Source organism: Callionymus lyra, chromosome 10, assembly GCF_982586985.1.
Source record: "Callionymus lyra chromosome 10, fCalLyr1.hap1.1, whole genome shotgun sequence".
Lineage (NCBI taxonomy): Eukaryota > Metazoa > Chordata > Actinopteri > Syngnathiformes > Callionymidae > Callionymus > Callionymus lyra.
The window spans coordinates 15,431,619-15,452,342 of record NC_141827.1 but is presented as its reverse complement, the minus strand read 5'-3'; the positions used below and the strand labels follow the sequence as shown (position 1 = coordinate 15,452,342).

At 38.5% G+C, this 20,724-nt stretch overlaps 2 protein-coding genes across 2 annotated transcripts; both read right to left on the bottom strand.

The window, feature by feature from the left end:
* Positions 1 to 27: 27 nt before the first annotated feature.
* vstm2lb (V-set and transmembrane domain containing 2 like b) lies at positions 28 to 12,527 on the bottom strand. The gene is made up of 4 exons (XM_087800734.1): positions 12,410 to 12,527; positions 3,515 to 3,684; positions 2,893 to 2,937; positions 28 to 1,146 (listed from the first exon to the last, which is right to left on the bottom strand). Exons 1-4 carry the CDS (start codon positions 12,525 to 12,527, stop codon positions 847 to 849), a joined length of 633 nt encoding a protein of 210 aa, XP_087656860.1. The 3' UTR covers positions 28 to 846.
* Positions 12,528 to 17,241: 4,714 nt separating this feature from the next.
* Positions 17,242 to 20,517, bottom strand: LOC148070527 (intermediate filament protein ON3-like). Its single transcript, XM_087800659.1, has 9 exons — positions 20,080 to 20,517; positions 19,115 to 19,323; positions 18,963 to 19,023; positions 18,775 to 18,870; positions 18,360 to 18,524; positions 18,168 to 18,293; positions 17,875 to 18,095; positions 17,743 to 17,801; positions 17,242 to 17,657 (listed from the first exon to the last, which is right to left on the bottom strand). Exons 1-9 carry the CDS (start codon positions 20,440 to 20,442, stop codon positions 17,530 to 17,532), a joined length of 1,428 nt encoding a protein of 475 aa, XP_087656785.1. The 5' UTR covers positions 20,443 to 20,517; the 3' UTR covers positions 17,242 to 17,529.
* Positions 20,518 to 20,724: the final 207 nt, after the last annotated feature.

Sequence of the window (20,724 nt, the reverse complement as noted above, 5' to 3'; positions counted from 1 at the left end):
CCCAGAAACATGGACAGACAGATTTATATCCGAGTGTACAGGCTTAAATAATTTAATGCAATTATAACATAATTCAATTATATGACAGTGTCAAATCATAACAGAGTAACAGTATCTGACGGAGCTTTACAGTTTAAATAACGTTAAGGGAAGAACATTTTAAAAACAGGTCACAGCCGAACACCATGAGCAACAGTGCTGAGGAAAAAACTCCTTTAAACCGGCAGAAACCTGGAGCAGAGCCAGACTCGGAGAGAAGAGTCTTTTGCTTGAGTGTCTGGGTGGGAGAAGAGAAAGAGATGGATGGAGAAACACAATCAATTATCAAAGATGAAAACATACTTGTATGGGGTTTACATAAAATATAAATAAATCAATCAAAAGTAAAGGCATTGAGTCAAAAACCACCCTAGATTAGAATAAAACACCAACACACCAAACTCAGAAAATGAGCTCCAGTCTCATTATAATCATACATTTATTCACCTGTATAATGATACAGTGTCTTAAATGTAAAAAAACAAACCCCAAATAGAAGTAAAAAAAAAAAATGTTCCTTTAATGCTTTGTGAAGCAATCAAATAGAAACATTCTTAAGAATAATTGTTTTAATACATTTATACCAACATCACAAGCTCCACATTATAATTCTCATGGTTTCCTTATTTCATTGGACAGTTTTTCTCACTTCAAAAATACTACAATGAAGGAACGGGTGAAGTTTATAAGTAGGTAATAATAAATACTAATACATATGCTATATTTTGATGTTTAAATAACCAGTGATGATTATTCAAAACGGTCCAGCCAGATGGTTTGTAGACGTGAGTATATGTCGATGTGTGTCTAAAGCAGACAGCCATCACAGTTAGTGTCGGTCATTCTCTTCTGCTGCTGCGTGTCTTCTGTCTTCTGATCATGATGGGATTGAGGCTTGAGTGCTGACTCAGCTAGAAGTTGACCAGACTCCCCGACTGCCCCCGGATGCTGCTCTGGCACCACCTGCAGGACGGCTCGAACCCGGTGGTGTTGCGCTTCAGTGCCGCTGAAGTCGATGACGCGGCACTCGTAGGTCCCCGAGTCCGAGGTCTTCACGCTGGACAAACACAGCTTATGAGATATGTTGCTGCCAAAGACTTTCACCACCTGCCGGCACACAAAAATATGTATAGTGTAAAGCAACAATACGTAACATTTGGACATTATTAGCTATGTTTAATTTTGAACAGTCATGACTTGTGTAGTAGAATTCTTTAGCTATTTTTTTAAAGTTCATCTGTACTGTTGTTGTTACTCTGTCTGGATGACCCACCAGGGAGTCTGTGAGTGTCACATGACATATGTTTTTGTTGAAGTTTACTCTCCAAGATGCAGTAAGTCCCTCATCTTGACCATGTTTTGAACTCATTACTTTATAAAGTTCTTGCCCGTATCAAATCTCCGTGAACGAGAGGTTACGAAAGCGGAGACCATAATGACGTAATAATTCATTCCTCCTCCTCCAGCCAGCTGTAATCACGCCCAGCTTTGTTTATACAACGAGTCCCTTGAAGGTGGAGACTTCTTGGATTAATGGCGGCGCGGTGACAAACCTTGAGGCTTGAACAATGACAGCAGAGTGGAGCGTGTTTGTGTCACTGTTGTATATAAAAACTTTGCCAAGCGCTTTGTGACCCTGGTCTAGAAAGGCGCTTTACAAATAACTGTTACTTACTTCAGACCTGGGCAAAGTGCGGCCCTCGTAATGTCAAAGTTTTATCATGTATAAATGGTTTTAATGGATTAAAAAGTGTATTTTGCATTTATTATTTATTTACATTTTCACATAACACTTATTTACTTTTCCCCTCTTGATTATATATTAATCTCTCAAAATATTTTTTAATATTTTAAGAAATGTTTTGAAAAAAAGTCATATGTACAAGAATAAAATTGCAGCTTATTTAGCTTAATACATTTTACGGCCTAATGGCGAAAGTTTTTAGGGATTTTCTCGTCTCTCTTTTTGCTTGACGGCCCCTAACAACATTCACAGAATGTAATGTGGCCCTTGAAATTATAATTTCCCACCCCTGACTTACTTACTTACTATAGCTCCGAAAAGACTTGAGGGTGAGTCAAAAATGAGAATTTTCTAGAGATAGTTCAAATAAAGTTGATTTAAACAATTTGGTTGATTTATTGATCTATCTTTTGCATGTTGCTTTAGACCAGGGGTGGGCAAACCCTCGAGGGCCGCAGGGTGTCCAGGTTTTTGTTCCAACCGATCAAGAGACACATTTTGACCAATCAGGTGTCTAAGGAGTGTAATCAGTTGATTGTCAGTCTGGTGTTGCTTGTTTCAGCTGAAACCTCATTGGTTAAAATGTGCATGCTTGATCGGTTAGAACAAAAACCTGCACACCCTGCGGCCCTTGAGGACCGAGTTTGCCCACCCCTGCTTTAGACCCTGATATTTAAGTTCCTGTTTATCACATATCTGATTACTGACATCATGGGAGAAAGCTGAAAATACATTTCTATTTTTCCTTTTCATGTTTTTTATGTTGAGTCAGTCATTAAATTCTTACTTATTTGAACACGAAACTAAAACAAGCAGGTTGTTTCGGTTAGCAGAGTCCATCATACATTGTGTCCGCATCAAAGTGATACCTTCATCTTCAAGCTAGCTAGTTGAGGTCAGTCCAATCCTGCTAGAGCCGCTTGCCAACTTCTCGTTTGACTATTTTTTTTGTTACATTTCTGCGATCTTCATGACTCAAGAAGAAAATTTTCAATGCAAATATCCTAGTGAATGAGACCTTTAGTGTTGATTGTGTGTCATCTGAAATACAAGCATGATAAAAAAGATATACGTCTCTGTCCTTGACAGAGTTCCACAGGTCGACTCACGCTTATTTTGGTGGCCCCGTCGGTCGCCTCCTCCAGCGGCACCACCTGCACGGACGAGATGTTAAGAGACAGAAACTGGAACATTCTCGTTACGAGAGGCAAGAGAAGATTCCTGTTTTGAGCGTGAAGCGTGAAGAAAGTATTTCTGTGAGGCACAGGTGTGAATTATTCATGGAGCGGGAAGAGAGTTTGAAAATCCGTTTTCTTCTCAGTTCCAATTACAGTGTCTGCTGGCACAGCAGGGGCCCCTGAGCTCCGCCATCACGGCAGAGGGTCAACCTGTTCAAACGCTAATAAGCAATTAACCTCTTATTTCCATGCCAGAGAGTTTCTAACAAGACTAATATTGCATTTTCCAATACCAATACATGTTATAGACTTAGTATTCTGTGTAAATATGTACATAATATAAGATTATTTTTAGTTTATCTGTTGGTAGCTAAAGTGGCTGATGAGAAAAATTGAAAATAGATTCAACTTTAATCATTATAGAATGTAAGTAATTTATATTTTTAGACTGTGACAATATAATGCATTAGCCTCATAATTAGGGGTCACTTTCCATTGTGTTATCACACAGTTACGGACCTAAATAACGTGAATGTTTAATGGGTTGAATTACTTCATTGGTGATTGTAGCGGGGGCTTCTTGCCCATCGCGACAGTCCTTGATGTACCACCATTGGATCTCCAGAGAGTAGGAGGGAGACCCTTCCCCTCGGAAGGAGCACGCCATCTCTACGTCTTCACCGCTCCGCGTTATGACGTCTCGGGGCACTTCTGTGAAGAGAACTGGTGGAAAAACACATTATTTTAAGAAGCAGGAGAGTTGTGTTGTCCGGTATTTATTTCTTATTATCTTCTTTTTTTTATAGGTTGGAATTTGAAATAAGATCAGCTTCAATTTTGCCATCTTAAGGACACAGAGTTTAACATAAAAGACAAAAAAAGACCCAGAAAAATGTTTTTGACAATTCTTCAAATGGGAATGTTTAGTGGTGTCGGAGACAAGTCAAAAAATATATGTATATGTACAGCAAAATAAGTCAAATATTAAGGTTTTCTGAGTTATTTTGTCGCCTGGTTTGTCAGTCTTTGATACAGGGGTACCCAAACTTTTTTCCAGTGGGGGCCACAGAACTATTCCTACTTTGATGTAATGAAATAAGTGGGTTCTTTACAGAAAAAGGTCTATGGAGCATTTACTGGCCCTAATTTTTTGGGATATTTTTTATACCGGACTATTTAAGAGAGCAAAAAATGTAGGTAGGTATAGAATATAACAAAGAAACATACATTTTTATTCAGCTATTCAAAAGTTATTTACTTAACCCCTTAAAAATGAGGAGCCCAATATTTTTGTCACAAACTATATATATAAAAAATATAAAAAAAATGAGCCACTGACTGAACATTGAACATGGATGTTGTTCAACTGCACTGAAAGAAGCATGCTCTTTGAAGAACAATAAACACTTATATAAGAAGATCCACTGATTCTGAACTGCTGTGAATCTTATCACTAAAACATCTGATAACATTTCTGATGTTTAGGGGTTTTTTTCTTGCGTCAGATATGAAGTTAATTAAACTTGATCATATTGTCTAGTCAAGTACCATCAGTTAATTTGGTGTCATATGTTGAAAGTTAGAATCTCATTGGGATTCCTCACCAGACCTCCAGCAGAGATCCTTAAAATTCCAGACAGACCGACAATGTGAAAATAATTGACAACGGCCTGCTGAAGAGCAGATCTAGGAAGGAAGCGCAGGATCGAAGGAAAAGGCGGAGAGAGCTTCAGTGGCTTTTGACTGACTGAGCTCTCCCGAGTGATGCCCTTGTTACACAAGCTGTGGCCTCATTTGTCAGCAGGAGAGGAGCTGGTGTGAGGAACAGAAGAGAGAGAGACGAGGGCAGAGGTGAACAGAGATGAGTGTGGAGCGAAGAAAGATGAGAAGATGAAAGTTGCAGTGATGGGAAAAGAACTGAGGCGTACACGTAAAGCCATGCAGACGCTCACACACACATTTCTGTCTCTTGATGTTCAAAACCAAACGGAATATATTTCATTAAAACTGTGCAAAAGGGATTATTACAACATGATCTCACATTTTCGGTGAATATGTTTCACATCAGAGTGAGTCAAGCCCTGTCATTAGGTTTGACCCTTTTTTAATATTTATAAAATGAGTTAAATAATGTGCCATGCCATGGCCTTGAGAAAGCAAAATTGAGTTACAGCCAGCAGGTGGCAGCACTTGATATAAAGCCAAGCAGAGGGCAAGCTGTGAAATATCCGGGCTGACGCCTAGTGATGATGTCATATCTTGAAGCTTCAATTATGTTTTAAAAAACTCTTTTGAGTTCATAAAATCACACTTCGTACCACAAATGAAACATATATTTTAACTCTGTGTGACCAATGACGTCGAATAGCAGGGATAGATCAGTCATCAATGAGGCTTCTGAATGAAAAATGTATTCGAAATTTGTAGTTGCCGCTACTTTAATCACTGTGTAAACTTTAACCATGGTGTACGGACAGATCCTGTAGGGGTAAAATTAAGCTTTTTGTGATAAAAAATATATATTTTGTATTCGTTGTATAATATTGATTGTATGTGCCATGACAATAAAGAGCAATAACACACATATGTCTGTCAATCAGAAAGCGTTGTTTTATGAATGAATAAAATTGTTTATTGTGTGGACATCATTCTTCATATATTTGTGACTATCATTAATTAATTATAAACTTATAAAAGGATTGTATGAATGTGACATAATCAATCGGCAGCTGCCATTGCAGGTTTTCGATATCAGATACTTTCCGACTTCGAGGAAGGACGGGGGGCTGTGTTTCGAATCGCGAACTTCTCTCCTTTACAGTACACTGTAAGTCAGTGTACGTACTTACGCAGTGCTCCAATTTTGACAAGGTAGTACTGTCCCAAACTAAACACTGACACTACACACTTGAAATGACAGGACAGCTTCTTCTTCTACTACTTTTTAAAGCTGATCAACCAGTCATTGGAACACTATCGCAGACACTTGACAGCACTTTTTCGCCAATTGAAACAAGTTCTTATGTTCTGTTATTATTGCTGTTGTGTTGTTTTTTGGTAAAATTAGAGACATTTACGTCAGTATCTGCTCTGAAGACGCATCGTCAGTGACGTGGCTACGTCACTAAGATGGCGGCCGTTGAGGGTGGAAAGTGTCCATCGATCCACACTTAATTTTCTGGCCATTTGAGTGCACCAATTTAGTGGTCATTGCGCACTTCACTTTCGCGCACTTGTGCACTCAAAATGCAGAAGTGCGCGATTTGGGACACACCCAGGGTGGAGAATGTTCCACTTCGAACTTCATTTTTATAGTAGTTTAAAGCAAGTTACTGTTTTTTATACATATGGTGATTCACTTTTTTGCATGTCTTTAAAAAATACAATTTAAAATCATATTTGTCACTACGATACAAACCAGTCGTGACGCTGGAGTCATCCAGGTGACCAATTGTGAATACAATATTCCTGAAACTGAATCATCTCATGCTGAAAAGGAACATAAGTACAAGATTTATTTCAGCTCAGAGTCTTTCTGGCTCCTTCGGATCCATAAAACTCTTGTCAGATGATGATGGATTTGAAGACTTTTTTCTCAGAGAACAAAAAACAAAAAAAGACCAGAGAAATGGTCTACTGTGAGTCATATCATTATTTATCTCTCAAAGCTCCACAAAAACACTTAATAAAGCCGAGGAGGATCAATCACAGTGAAGAGAAGCAACACGAGGAAGTAACTAGTTGGAAAACTGATGGTTTACGACAGGTCAATTGCTTTGTGACTGCAAAGAGAGTTTACCGGGGACAGAGTCATTTTGTATTTAGTCAGACCTGAAATTCTTCAAAATATTAACTAGCACGGAAAAGACAGACATTTAATTTAACGGCCAAAGTTTAATGTCAACATCAGCTAGATTGTTTCATTCATTATTAACGTGAACGACTTAAGACAATCATTTTATTACAGAATTAGTGTTTCCTTTTGGAAATTAATACTCATTATTACAATGTTCTGTGCACCGCCACAAAACACTACACAAACAGTTCTTTTGACTCACAACGTCAGCGGTGTCGTCCCTTTCCGAAAAATGACCCTAGCGTAGTGTTTTGTTCTAAAGCTGGGTTGTCAATACATTCAAATCAACACACACTGTTTTCATTGTTTCATTGTGTGGTCAAAACAAAACACACAATGTTGGACTGGACAAGTCACTTGTGTCGAGTCTTTATTTGAACTATAAATTGATTTGATGTCAATAAGAAAAACAAGTTCAATGGCTAACTTTCAGTTAAATCATTGATTTAATTTGGAGTATTTTACAAAATCCCAACACAAGTTTTAATAGTGAATACACTCAGCACGAGTTATTTCGAATATACCTGTGACTCAAAGATAGCGACTCAGCAGTGACATTTAAATAAATATAGCTGTGGTGATAATGTGTACCTATTGAAATGGACGATAAACTCAATGAAATGGGAAAACTATCCATATGTTAGTCTATGATTGGCATCTGAGTGAAGATTAAATATTACAGCAATTATTCATCCAATGAGCCTTGAGCATATGGCTGAGTGTAAACCCACATCATCCGAGCGTGTTCATGGAACACATCAGACGCAGCAGCTGCTGGCATTTCAATCATCTGACGCTCCTCAGTATGCTGAGCAGGAGCTCTTGTCTGGTTGTGCTGCAGATACAGTAGCAACAGCTTGTAGAGGAGCATCTTCCACAGCTAACATGCTTTGTTGTTCAGACCAGAGGGATGGATGAAAGGAAGCACTGGTCGTACACAAATCACCAGAATCTTCATTCATTTTATAATAATTATGTGGCAGATGATTTCTGAGGCAACTTTAAAACTATTTTAAATGCTGAAACAGACGTGACTCCCGTTGACTTAATGGAATAGATTTAGAGGAAATGCAGGAAAGTTGGAATCAAAATCTTTAATTTTGATATTTATAAAGCTATGTTAAGTTTCGACATACAAATGGAATAGGTACACAATAATGGTAAATCAGTTGCATTTTCAACAGTTCTTGCAATTTTGCTACCGATTAAATTATGAATGATTGAAGTTGTTAGAGAAACATGACTCAAAAACAGAGGGAATTATGGGTATGGTGCTTTGATCAGGTTTCCAATTAGATTTTTGTGCGTGTGTGGTACAACCTTGCTGCTCCATGAAGTATTTTTGTTCAACTGTGAAGTTGTATATCCAGGACCGTCATCTTTCATCGGCTTTTCACTATTGACAATATTTTCACATTCTTCTACAGTAAGGCAGTGATCTAAGTGCAGATAACTCTAATTATTCTAACTTAATAATCAAGTGTTCTTTAAGAGCGTGAATTGTCCTACATGTCTAAACAAGAAGGAGCTGTCAAAAACAAAACTCTGCAGCGAGAATTCTGAGCCGCTCTAGTAGAAGAACTCACATTTCCCCGATCCTTAAAACTCTTCACTGGCTTGATGGATCTACTCACTCCTTCAAGAAACATCTTAAGATCTTTTTATTTGTGCAGGCTTTTCCCTGATTTTCTGGGACTCCTGTGTTTGTATTATGTGTCTTGTCCTTTTAAAGTATATATTTTTACGGTGTATGCTTTGCTTTCACCTCCATTTTTTTTGTCAGAACAAGACCATTATTGACTTCTTTTGTAGCAGGTTTATGTATACAAATGTGAACTTAACTCATTGACGTTAAACAGAAACCTGGCAGTCTGCAAATCCACTTTTATTTGCACAGGCCTCTTCTCTTGTTGGCAAGCCTCCTATCTCTGTGTGATTTTCGTTGACTCCAGACCTTCTAACACGTTTGCTCAGCAAGCATCTAAATGTTTCCACTTTGTTTCACTTTAATCACAGCAGTGGCTGATAGTCAATTTCATTACCTTGAGGAAGATAATCTTGTCAAAGGGTGAATTGCTATGGATGTAGAGTGGTAAGTAACTGAATAAAACAAAGTCATTATTTGACATCTTTTCTCTACATCTCAGAAGTGCATGTTGTATTAACACTTTATGACAAAGCTTGAGATAGCAGCAAAGAGTGGTGACAGCTGCTGGATATGCATTTTTTAATTATGGTTTTGGTTTTGTTCACACCATAGCTCTGAGCCAATGTCAGAAAACCATTCCAGGAAATTAATGAAGCTGAATTATGAAACAAACGAAGCTCATGTCTGAATCAAAAGCAACAGCAAAATGCCAGACGGACTTTAAAGCTGATATCAACCTGGAAACTGTTTCATCTGAATCACTGGCCAATAACACAGTCGTGCCAATATTCATGCAATGGACTGGCAACTAGTCAATGGTGGCCACCTCTCACGCCAAGTAGCTGGGATAGGCAGTCGTCCCCTATTAATAAGTGACAGGACATAGCAGAGGAAAAATAATTAATTTGAATATTAACTCCGGAACAAATAAATCACCTGTGAATATGAAACGAAAAATTAAAAGGTATTTTTAAATTGACTCCACAAGGTCTGACACAAGTGCTATGTGACCAAGTAAATTATAACCACTTAATTTAGAATTTTAATAATAGAAATGAGATTAGACTTAAAAATAAGTGTTTTAAATAATAATATTAATATAATAACATACCTTACTCTCATAATGCCTTTCTACACACTGCTCTATTTGCTGATAGGTCACTACAATATACACTACAACTCGGATTGGTTGGCTGGGCGGCAAAGCATCGGCGGAGCTATTTAGGTCACCGCAGTTAATAGAAGTTTTTGAGTTGATAGAAACATGGCTGATTTCTGCAAAAGTGGCTCCTGTGGGAAATAACTAACACCTGTAGTGACCCTGCAGGTGTCAGGTAAAATAATACCATGAGTGAACTATTGAGTTTCAATCTTCAGCTTGTTGCTGCTAAAACTCAGAGCTCAAGGAGGGAATTTTCATCACATAAAGAAGCAACACTTACAAGCTATTTTTGTGTTGCATCCACTAGTGTATGACACAAAGTGTCACAGTAGCAGTGCTTCGGTGAGAGAGCAGCTGTGCGTACATATGTTTTCACATTCAAGTTTAAAAGTACTTGTCAGGATCAGACTTGAGAGTTGCACGACCTCCATCACCGCATGTGTATTTCTGGAAACCAGGGAGGACACAACACAAGGGATACCACAAACACATTTGTTTTCGGGTCACCCTGACCCTGAAAGTCTTGTCAGTACTTAATGTGAAAAGACTGTCTGTTCTATTAAGCAGTTCTGAGGTCACGTGGCACTCACAGACTTTCCTTACTGGTTGTCCAGAGAAGGTTCTGAATTAATAGTTGAAGAGTTTTACTACATGATTTATTTACCAATCTTTACAAAGAACAGGAACATTTCAAAATAGATATTTTTTTATCTTTAACAGAAAAATATATAGTTCAGATGCTTAGGCAACCCAACATGTGATACTTCTGCTCCTTATACACCAAGGGCACCAAGATACTAAGGAAATTGTACTTGTCTATATATGCTTGAATATAACTGAAAATATATATTCTAATTATAAGGGGGACCTTGAAACATTGAAATTGTACGTTCATGAAACCTTGCCATTAAACAAGTACGTTTTGATGGAGCTGCGAGGACGGAGAAGTCTTTTTTTTGCAGTGTCTGCAATAGTTTTTTACGAGCCAGTGCCTTGTTAAATCTACAATTAGCCATAGAGGTCCTGGTGTCAAGATGCTTTCGAGCCTTTACTGCACTCATTTGGCTGCAGACCCTTAATATCTCTGCAACAAGACTCTTCTCTTGCTCTCGCCGTCAGACCACTGTTAAATTGAAAGCAGAAGCAAATTGGCCGGGCGATGGTGCTCATTAGCAGGACACCAAGCGGAGGGCCGACAGGCACTTCGGAGGTGGAATAGATTGGAACATTTCCACACACGTCGAAGGTGATGCGCTTTAGGATGAACACAACAATTCAGCGACTGAGTCATCACAAATGGTATCGATCGTTTTAAACGAGTTTGTGCTTCACTAGGCAACAGATTAGATTTAGACTTCAGGTGGAACTCAAGCGGGTCTCTGGCTAAAAAGTCCCTCTGAAGCAATTGAGCCGAACAGAGGGATTGATAATTCCTCATCAACAATTTACTCTGCTACGCGTTACGCTTGAGGAGAGGTGAACCGAAAATACAACAATCAATGATGTTTAAAATGTGCTTCAAAGCTTGTATTTCAAAATGTCACAAGGGGTAGTTTACTATTTTAGTTCCAGGAAAAGAGATGTTGCTGGAAAAATCTGAAGCCAAGTCATTAATTTATTCCTGAACAATGTTTTCATTTAAATTAAATCACCACCATATCAACACATCAGCAGGTAAAGGGGATGTGAGAGGGGAAGATAAGAACACAAGAAGACAAGGAATAATATATATAAAGTCCAGGCTCAGCCTCCGCACCAATCGACATTCATAGTGTGTAAACTCACACTGAATTCAATCAACACTCTTCTTTAAAATAACCACGTCCTTATCTCAGCTCACATTTGATTTGACCTGAAACTCGTTTTTTCACACCGCTTGCTTGCTACTGTGCTTTTATTCCACGTGATTATGTCATTATACATGGACGATAAGACCAAGAAAAGAGAGCTGAACAACACCTTCAGAAGCTCTTTTGTTGATTGGTTCTTTCCATCATGTCCATATCTGAACAAGAAATCTGCGAGTGTGGATTCTATTTGATATGTTTTTAAGTCTTGAATCCTGCAGAGAGCAACATTTCTCTAACTCATCTTAAGATTGACTTGCTACTACATCTTTGACACAAACTTTGCTAGATTACGCTTTGATCACTTCTGTTACCCTGAAAGGCAAACCAGTTTTACAGTATTTAGTTTTTATCATTCTTTTTGGCCCAATATATTTGACCAACAAATGGAAGGATGGAAATAGCAGAGAATATTAGGATAAAGCATCTTTATCTATACAGAGGGTTCCTTGTCTTATTAATAACATCTCTTGAATATCTAATCGAATCCATACTTGTTTGTTTTTTTAAGTTGGTTTTCTTATGAGTTATCGAATAACCTCCTTGGCAGGAGTGGATAAAAGACGTGTTACTTCTCTCCTGCTGTCTATACGGATCAGTTTTATCTAATTCTAAAGAGAGACAAAGATCTTTGTCATGGAATGCTTGCTACTTATTATTATCAGAAATATCTTCTGGGAAATTATTTTCCTTGAAAAATCATCCATGTTTAGTCAAACCAGGATTCCACCCGAATTTGTATGTGTATATTATCAATTCAAAATTATTTTAAAATACATCAAAAACAAAAATAGTACAGGTTTTAAAAGGTTTTGAATAGTTTAACATTTATTATACACTGAATGCGCAAAGTTCACACGAACAGCCCACAAAATAGTTTTCTTTTATTTGCCATCAAATATTTATTAAATCCCGCAAACCGTGATGGAACTCACCGTTTCCAGAAACACGATGGTCCAGATGTTCATGTCCGTCCAGCACCGCTGCGTTTGTTTGAATAAAAAGTCCCATATACCTGAAAAAAATCCACAATATTGCTCCATAGGTTCCCATTATTTTACTCGAGGATGCTAGATTCTCACATCAGCTTGAGCAGGACGCGGAGGATCTTGGAAAGCATAACTAAAAAGACATAAAAGCTGGTGATGGACTGAGCGTCTCTTGTCAGGAGGACGAGGTGACGCTGTGTTTGTCCGCGGATGGAGACGTGCGATGCGGGACAGGTGCTTTGCCGCGCTGCTCACTTAATTTGGCGGAGTGATACAAAAGAAAAAGTAAACATGTTCTATTATTTCAATCAAAATTCCGCGATCGTTTTAACACTAGTTGTCATATTTGTCAAATTGTATTCATTTTAAAACGTGTTGGTTACAAGGACCCCACAATGATTTAAGTGAATTGACCAAAATATCTAAACAACGACAACAAAAGGTGTGTCTTGCATGTCTTTAATTGGACAAAACACCTAGAAGCTATTGGAAAGAAAAGACAATATTTACATTTAAAAAATATAGAATAAAACATGAGTCAAATGTTGTGGCGATTTATAAATAGAAGACATATTTTTGGCTGATTTTTCTGTGAATGTCTTGAGTAAGTAAACCTTAAATGGATAAGCATAGTTTACAAACTGCACTTAAAGCGTATTAACATATATTTGTCTTATATTAGCCTTTTTATAATCCCTAGAAGGATCCTCTGGGTTTGATTAAACTCAAGGTGCAAATAAAACAAGATGGTAGAAGTGCTCTACGAGTCCGTTTCTCAATTCAATCACAAAGTCCGTGAAGTCCAACAAAAGTCCAAGTGAGAGAAAGACAGTTCATGGCAGGCATGGCTGCAAGGCGCGAGATCCACAAGGTATTGAAAACAAGCTGTTGATACTGACTGACGGGTTGTATCCCCTTTGGTCTAAATGACTGATCGTCAGCAGCTGTCGATCTCGTGGAGCACCGATCTAGTAAAACTGTCAACTGTTGAAGCTGGACTCACTGGTGACAGTTAAAGAGAGGAGATCTTTGGACAAATTACTGTCCATCATGGATGATGACAGTCATCCTCTGAACACTGTCATCAGTGAGCAGAGAAGCAGATGGAGCACGAATGCTCCTCCCATGATGCAACACTAATAGACTCAGGGAATCATTCATTCCTCGGTCTATTAGATTGTACAATTTGGGGTTTGGGGGGCAGGAGTGGAGTGAATGTATCTTGACATTCTATTCTGTGTTAGTCTTTGTATCCTTTGTCTTTGTTATTTGTCTTTGTTCTATGTTCTTTATCTTTAGACTTAGATTGTGTCATCTTGTTCTTTCTTTTTATTTCCATTTATTCTTGTTCTTATTTTTTATTTTTATGAATAATCGTCTGTATTTCTGTGTCTAATTGGAGACCTCCTGAGGGATCAATAAAGTTATACCTACCTAACCTAACCTAACCTACAAAATAAAGGTACCCGGAAGGGGGACGTGACACAAACATGTCAACATATTTCTTTGTGAGCTGCTCTACATGCAAAACTACTGTCTGAAAATAATGTAAATATATGCCTTCATTAAGTGTATTTATGTATCTGGAGGGACAGATACTTCTACAAGTACTGTATTAGATTTAGTTATCATGAAGTTGCTATTTATGGCTTTATATTAACGATGTCTCCTTATTTCTCATTTGAAAATCTCAGCGTATCTCAACAGGAAAAAAGTGTTTTTACACTCCACAGAATTTCTCACTAGGCTGTCAGGGAGATCACTGGCCAACCTCTCTCAGTGTCTCCTCAGCCACACGAAAATATGATGCCTTAAATCCTCACCGCATTTATCTCTGTGCTTCAGTCAATCTCAACTTTTCAACTCTGGCACCATCCTAGACTTGCAGGATATCAGCTTTCTGGGGAAGAAGGGTTTGTTTTCCGACTCGCTGTTGTGAATGTGCAGGGGAAATATTTTCACAATTCGGAATTGGCTCTCCCTGCACCATAAAGATAACCCTCCACTGGGAGCTCAAGCCCTGATACCTGTTCAGTGGAGGTAGCTCTGAGTCATCTGCAGTGCTGCATCCGTGCTTCATCTGTTTGCTCCAATAGCTGCACATCTCTACAGGTTTAACTGCTTTTTTCTATGGATTCCAAGCGGTGTAACAAAGTAACAAGGAGCTTGTCCTAACCTCTTACTGACACAGTGTGGCGTTATTGAAAAATATAGTTAATGAAAATCTACAACAGGATTCACAGGAAAGGTAGGGGGCCCATTTTCAGAGAGCTTCAGTCGATAAGGACTTTTGGGGTGAACTGACTCACACTAAAATATGTTTTCTGCCCAGAGAGTGATGAGACGGCACAAGTTTAGTTCACTTAATCACTAATTAATCCAATTATTCCTGGAAAATATAGAGTTTTGACCAGTATTATATTTATGTAATGTAAATCAAATTAAAACGTATGTTCATGAGGTCAGCATGACATTCCAGCTGCTTTGGACCAGAAGATAAGAGATTTTCTTTGTCATAATGTCATTGAGTCAAAGTGTTACATATTTCAGATTATAGAAAAGAAATTAATTAATTTTTTGTCATTGCACAGAAAACACAACAGTGAAACTGGCAACGAAATGTCATTGCTTGGCAACCGTTAAGTTATGAAGAAGTAAAGAGACAGATGTTAGTGCTTGGCACTTGTATCAAATAATGCCTTTCGCAGACCAGGGTTATAATTCTGTGAATCTGTTGGAGTGCATGGGAGTGAGTGGTTGTTGGTCCCCCGCCTCTCAGCCCAAATAGATGGGAGCAACGCAAGCCAATGTTAGCAGAAAAATGAATGAAAGCTAAAAATAAATAAAAAGGACACACAAGTCAATCACCTCCATCCCCCGTTTGCATGGAGTTTTCATGTTTCCGGAACTTTCTCCAATAGTACAAAAACTTCCATTTAGGAATAATAGTTAAGTAAGTAAGTAAAGTAATGGTTATTTGTATAGTGCCTTTCGAGACCAGGGTCACAAAGCACTTTAACAATAAAAAAAAATCCACAGTTAAAATATATACTTTAAAAGGCCAAGACACAAACACAGTCCCAGAAAATCAGGGAAAAGTCTGCACAAATAAAAATGTCTTAAGATGTTTCTTGAAGGAGTCAGTAGATCATCAAACACAGAGGGAGAGGAAGATCGTTCCAAAGGATTTCTCTCCTCTGGTCCAGAACCGTGTTCAGGAACCATCAGTAGATTCTGATCCACAGACCTAAGAGCCCGAGCTGGGGTGTAAGGCTGGATCAGATCACTGATGTAAGGAGGAGCCTGACCATGAATAGATCTGAAAGTAAGAACCAGAATTTAAAAATGTATATATATATATATATATATATGTATATATATATATATATATATAAATTGAATGTTTTAAGAAAAGGTAAAGTAAGATAACCCTTCGTTGAGTTGCTCTTGTGGTTGTTCTAATAGCATTTTTTCACGTATCTCATTATACTGGTATTTGATGTGGACATAAAACCCTTTGTTAGTGTGTGAATAAAATGTTTGACAGAAATGTTCTTGTTATTTCTAACGTAGTCGTCCTGGCTTTTCCTCTTTTGTTAAGAAGTCTTGTTATATAATCACCTCCTAAAGTATAGTAATCCTTAATTTACTAAAACTAATACCCGTGCTGTTATTAGAACTTCAGCTTTTACCACAGCGACATCTGTTGGATATAGGTGTTCCAAACAACAGTCGCTCACAGGATTATTTATTGTCTACTGGCGCCACTATGCGGTTTAAATGACTATTGCAACTATTGTGTTGTATATTTTATGTCATTAAAGTTCTTCCAGAAATTCTATCAAATATAATCCACTTATGCAACACAAACCATGCATCATATTAATTCGACCTGCTGTTTGTTTTATCATAATATAAACTATTTATACATATTTTGTGTGCCATTTACAAGAAGTTAAATTAAATTATGTTGGTTTAAATAATGCAAAATGATTCCAATGATCAAATAACTTAACTTAGATGAACGTAGCTTATCTTAACTAACTTTTCCTTCATGATGCTGTGCTTAGTGGAGTTTAAGTCTTCAGAATGATCATGTGAAGTTCTCTTCCTTCCTCTTTTTCACCTCTGTATTTCTTTGTAGTTGTTTTATTTTTTTTAATCACATAAAACTTGTCTGAGTGTGTGTGCATAAAGCATAAAAGTAAATGTCAACCGATTTTCTATTTTTAATCTGACTTTCCGTAAATTCTTCTAGAGAGATTATATTATATTCAACATAAAATATATATGTTTTCAAGTCACAATCAATAAAATGATTTAGATTTTAAGGTCAAGTAACACAAATTATAAAATGAAATTATGTATTTACCTTGAATTAGTAAATATAAATTAAATATATTTTTGATACTTGCAAAATACAGACATAATCTAGAGTAGTTAATAAAATATACTTTATCTAGTATTATTCGTTAATTTAACTGAACAAAATAAATATTTGTCTATCAAAATAACCTCCTTGCTGATACTTGATACTTGATATCTATATTGTGTTGTGTTTTTTTTTTTTTTTGGTTTTACCTCAAAGACATTTGTTTCCGATAACATTATGTTGTGACCAGCTATAGTAGTTTTGTGTGACAATTACATGTTCATGTTTTACTCAAGTTCTAAACAATATTTTTAGTCACACTTTTTCACCTTATTTTATTAGTTGACAACTGAGTTGACATGAACAATTGTATTAATCAAGAACAGAAAAGACAGAGAGCAGACCATTCTTTTTTTTAAAACAAGATTTATTGAGGTATAAGCAACAGTGCATACAATAAATCTGGCTTTGACGTTGTGTTGGACATCCGATCAAATCCCATTTTTGCAAACGGTCGATGGATGAAGGTATTGAAACAATACTTCAATTTGAGTGTTAGGAAGATAAATATTCCTTAATCGACCGACTTTATTACAATGACCTTTCACTGATGCCAGATGCAGGGATGGTATCGTATCGGAGCAGTCAATAAATGTACACAGATTGTATTGTTAATGGTATCTGACGCTTAGCTTTACATATATCTTCTTGAGCTGCTGGATGATGAAACTCGGGTCTTGGTGACGGCAGATCCGTAACCAGAACCGCCTCCAAGGCTGCTTCCATAACCGAAGCTGGAGCCGGAGCTGCCGCTGGCGTAGCCTGAAGTTTAAAAAGAACAAACGTTGGTTTTATACTGATGATCAAATCTACCTCTGACACTCAAGATATCGATCTGGTAACTTACTTCCACCTCCTGAGGACTCCTGCACGTGGATGGTGGCACTGGCTCCCCCACTGGCCAGTCTACGGTCGGAGCATTCAAGAATGAACACTTCTATATCAGACTTCAACGACTTCTTAATGATCAGATTATTACCTGATCTCTTCTCCTTCCAGCAGTTTCCTGTAGGTGGCGATCTCAATGTCCAGAGCAAGCTTGACGTTCATCAGCTCCTGGTATTCCCGGACCTGGCGGGCCATGTCCTGCTTGGCTCTCTGAAGAGCGTCTTCCAGGTCCTTGATACGCATCTTGGCATCCCTCACTGCCAGCTCCCCACGCTCCTCAGCCTCAGCGATCTGAGCCTCCAGGTTGTTCCTCTGTTCAGGAAACACATGTTTAGTTATGAATCCGATTATTTGTTCGTGGGGTTCTTTAGAAACACGGGTTACCTGTGCTTTGATGGCTGCGATCTCGTTCTGAAGGCGTGCGATCATGCGGTTGATCTCAGCAATCTCAGTCTTGGTGTTGCGGATGTCATCGCCATACTGTCCAGCTGAGGACTGCATCTCCTCATACTACAAGTGAACACATCGGGTGAGAGGTGGAATCGCAATCATTCGAAAACTTTGCCGCTTTCTCACCTTCTGTTTGTACCAGGTCTCTGCCTCAGACTTGCTGCGGTTGGCGATGTCCTCGTACTGAGCACGCACTTCGGCAACAATAGAGTCCATGTCCAGGTTGCGGCTGTTGTCCATCTCCACGACCACAGATGTGTCTTTGATCTGGGACTGAAGCTCACGAAGCTCCTGAGAAGACAAACATTTCATGAGCAAATGTATTATGCATTCATTTCCTGCTGCCTATTTACTTATTTTAGTCACTGACAAACAACGACTCATACACCTACAGTACAGACTATAGGGTACTTGATCAACCTCTGTAAAATTGTGGACTGTGGGAGGGAACTGGAGTGCCTTGAGTAAAACCAGTTGAGCACAGTAAGGTTGCCCTAACCACTATGCCACTATGTATTATGCTTTCTGTGGCAATACTTACAGCCTCGTACACAGCTCTGAGGAAGTTGATTTCATCCTGAAGAGCATCAGCCTTGGCTTCCAGCTCCACCTTGTTAATGTAAGCTGCATCAACATCCTGAGGAGAGGATTAGATTTGTATTAAGTCACACACACATGTATGCTTATGCAATATATTGCTAAAACAAATCTACATTCATTATCACTTACCTTCTTCAACAGCACAAAGTCATTCTCTGCAGCTGCACGCTTGTTGATCTCATCTTCATACCTGGTGGCAACAGCAAGTTAGTCATCATCTCATTAAGAACGTATGCTGTTACGAGGACAACATTTTCCCGTTAAAACCTAAATCTACTTGCTTTTTCTTGAAGTCCTCAACGTTGATCTGCATGTTCCTGAGTTCTCCCTCCAGCTTCACCTTCTCATTGCCCAGCCCATCGAGCTGTCTGCGCAGGTTGGAGATGTAGGCCTCGAACATGGCATCAAGGTTGGTGTGAGAGGTGGTCTGTTCCTGCAGGAGCTTCCATTTGGTCTCCAGCATTTTGTTCTGCTGTTCCAAGAAACGCACCTGGAAACCACAGAAAATCGTGCCATTTTTTTAATTTTCCAATGTTTGTATGAATGAACGGAGCTGTGATTCATGTCAGGCTAATGTTCGAATTATATAACATCATGAGTGATGGCTTTGGTGTTATCTGGTTACCGGTGCAATCCAGAGCAGAGGTTTCTTATCTGTGACACACCCATGTAGTTGAAGATCGGGAATGTTTCACAGGTTAATTGCCTTCACTTGAAATTGAATGTCTATAAAATGAATCGATGATTTAACCCAAATCTCTTTTCACTTAAGTTCTTGCCATCTTTCCATTCTGTATCCTGAGTTAGTTAGTGATTCATTTGCGTTTGTTGATTTCTTATCACATTCGACTTTAAGTCGTTGATTTCAACAGAAGCCATAAAAAAGGTGCAGCATACTATCTATGACAAAGTCACACCTATACTGTCAGCTATTTGTCTTGTGACCTTCATGGCCTTTCTTTTTCTATAAGGGTAATCTTTAATGTTTGCAGTCATTAACCATCCCTATTATATCAGTAAAACACAAGTTCAATTGAGTTTTGAACACTGCATGGACATATTTGTCTCATTGAGTGATACTTTTTTTATTCAAAGGTTTTAATTGTGTAAAAAGTGCACAACTACTGAGTGTCATTCATTTTTATTTTTTTCAATACATTACTTCCTGGTTGGAGTTTAGTCCTGCCTCAATAAAAACATTTAGAAGGTCAAGTTGCTGTTATCAGTAAAGTTGAACAAAATTTACCTTGTCAATGAAAGAAGCAAATCTGTTGTTGAGGGTCTTGATTTGGTCCTTCTCCTGTGTTCGGACAGTCTGGATGTGGGGGTCGATCTCCAAGTTCAGAGGGGCCAAGAGGCTCTTGTTCACTTGGACAGCAGTAATTTGGGGGTGAATGACTGCACCCCCGCTCATGCCAAACCCAGAGCCATAGCCAAAGCCAGAGCTGGAGCCAGAGCCAGAGCCGTAGCCAGAGGCATAGCTAGAACCACCGCTGAAGCCAGACCCGACACCATAGCTGGTTCTGCTCTTGATGGAGTAGCTGTTCACTGGCATAGCCATGGACCTCGAGCTGCTCCCAGAGATGGAGTAAGATTTCCTGGTCGACATTTTGCAGATTTTAAAAGGTTTTTTTTCGTCAAGGAATGAAGATGTGCAGACTGCAGGAGAGCCAAGTGCCTCTGAGCAGTGGACTGAAACCCTGCCAGCTTTTATGGCTTTGTTGGTCTTGGGGGAGGATCAGCAAACAGTCCTCCCACTTTCACTGCTCACATCTCTTTCAGAATAGCCCTTAGGCCACCACCTATGGATGAACAGCCAATCCTGTCCAACAGGTCAAAGAGGAATTCTAAAAAGGCAAGTGGTGACACCCCCCTGCTCTCTTATCTTTCT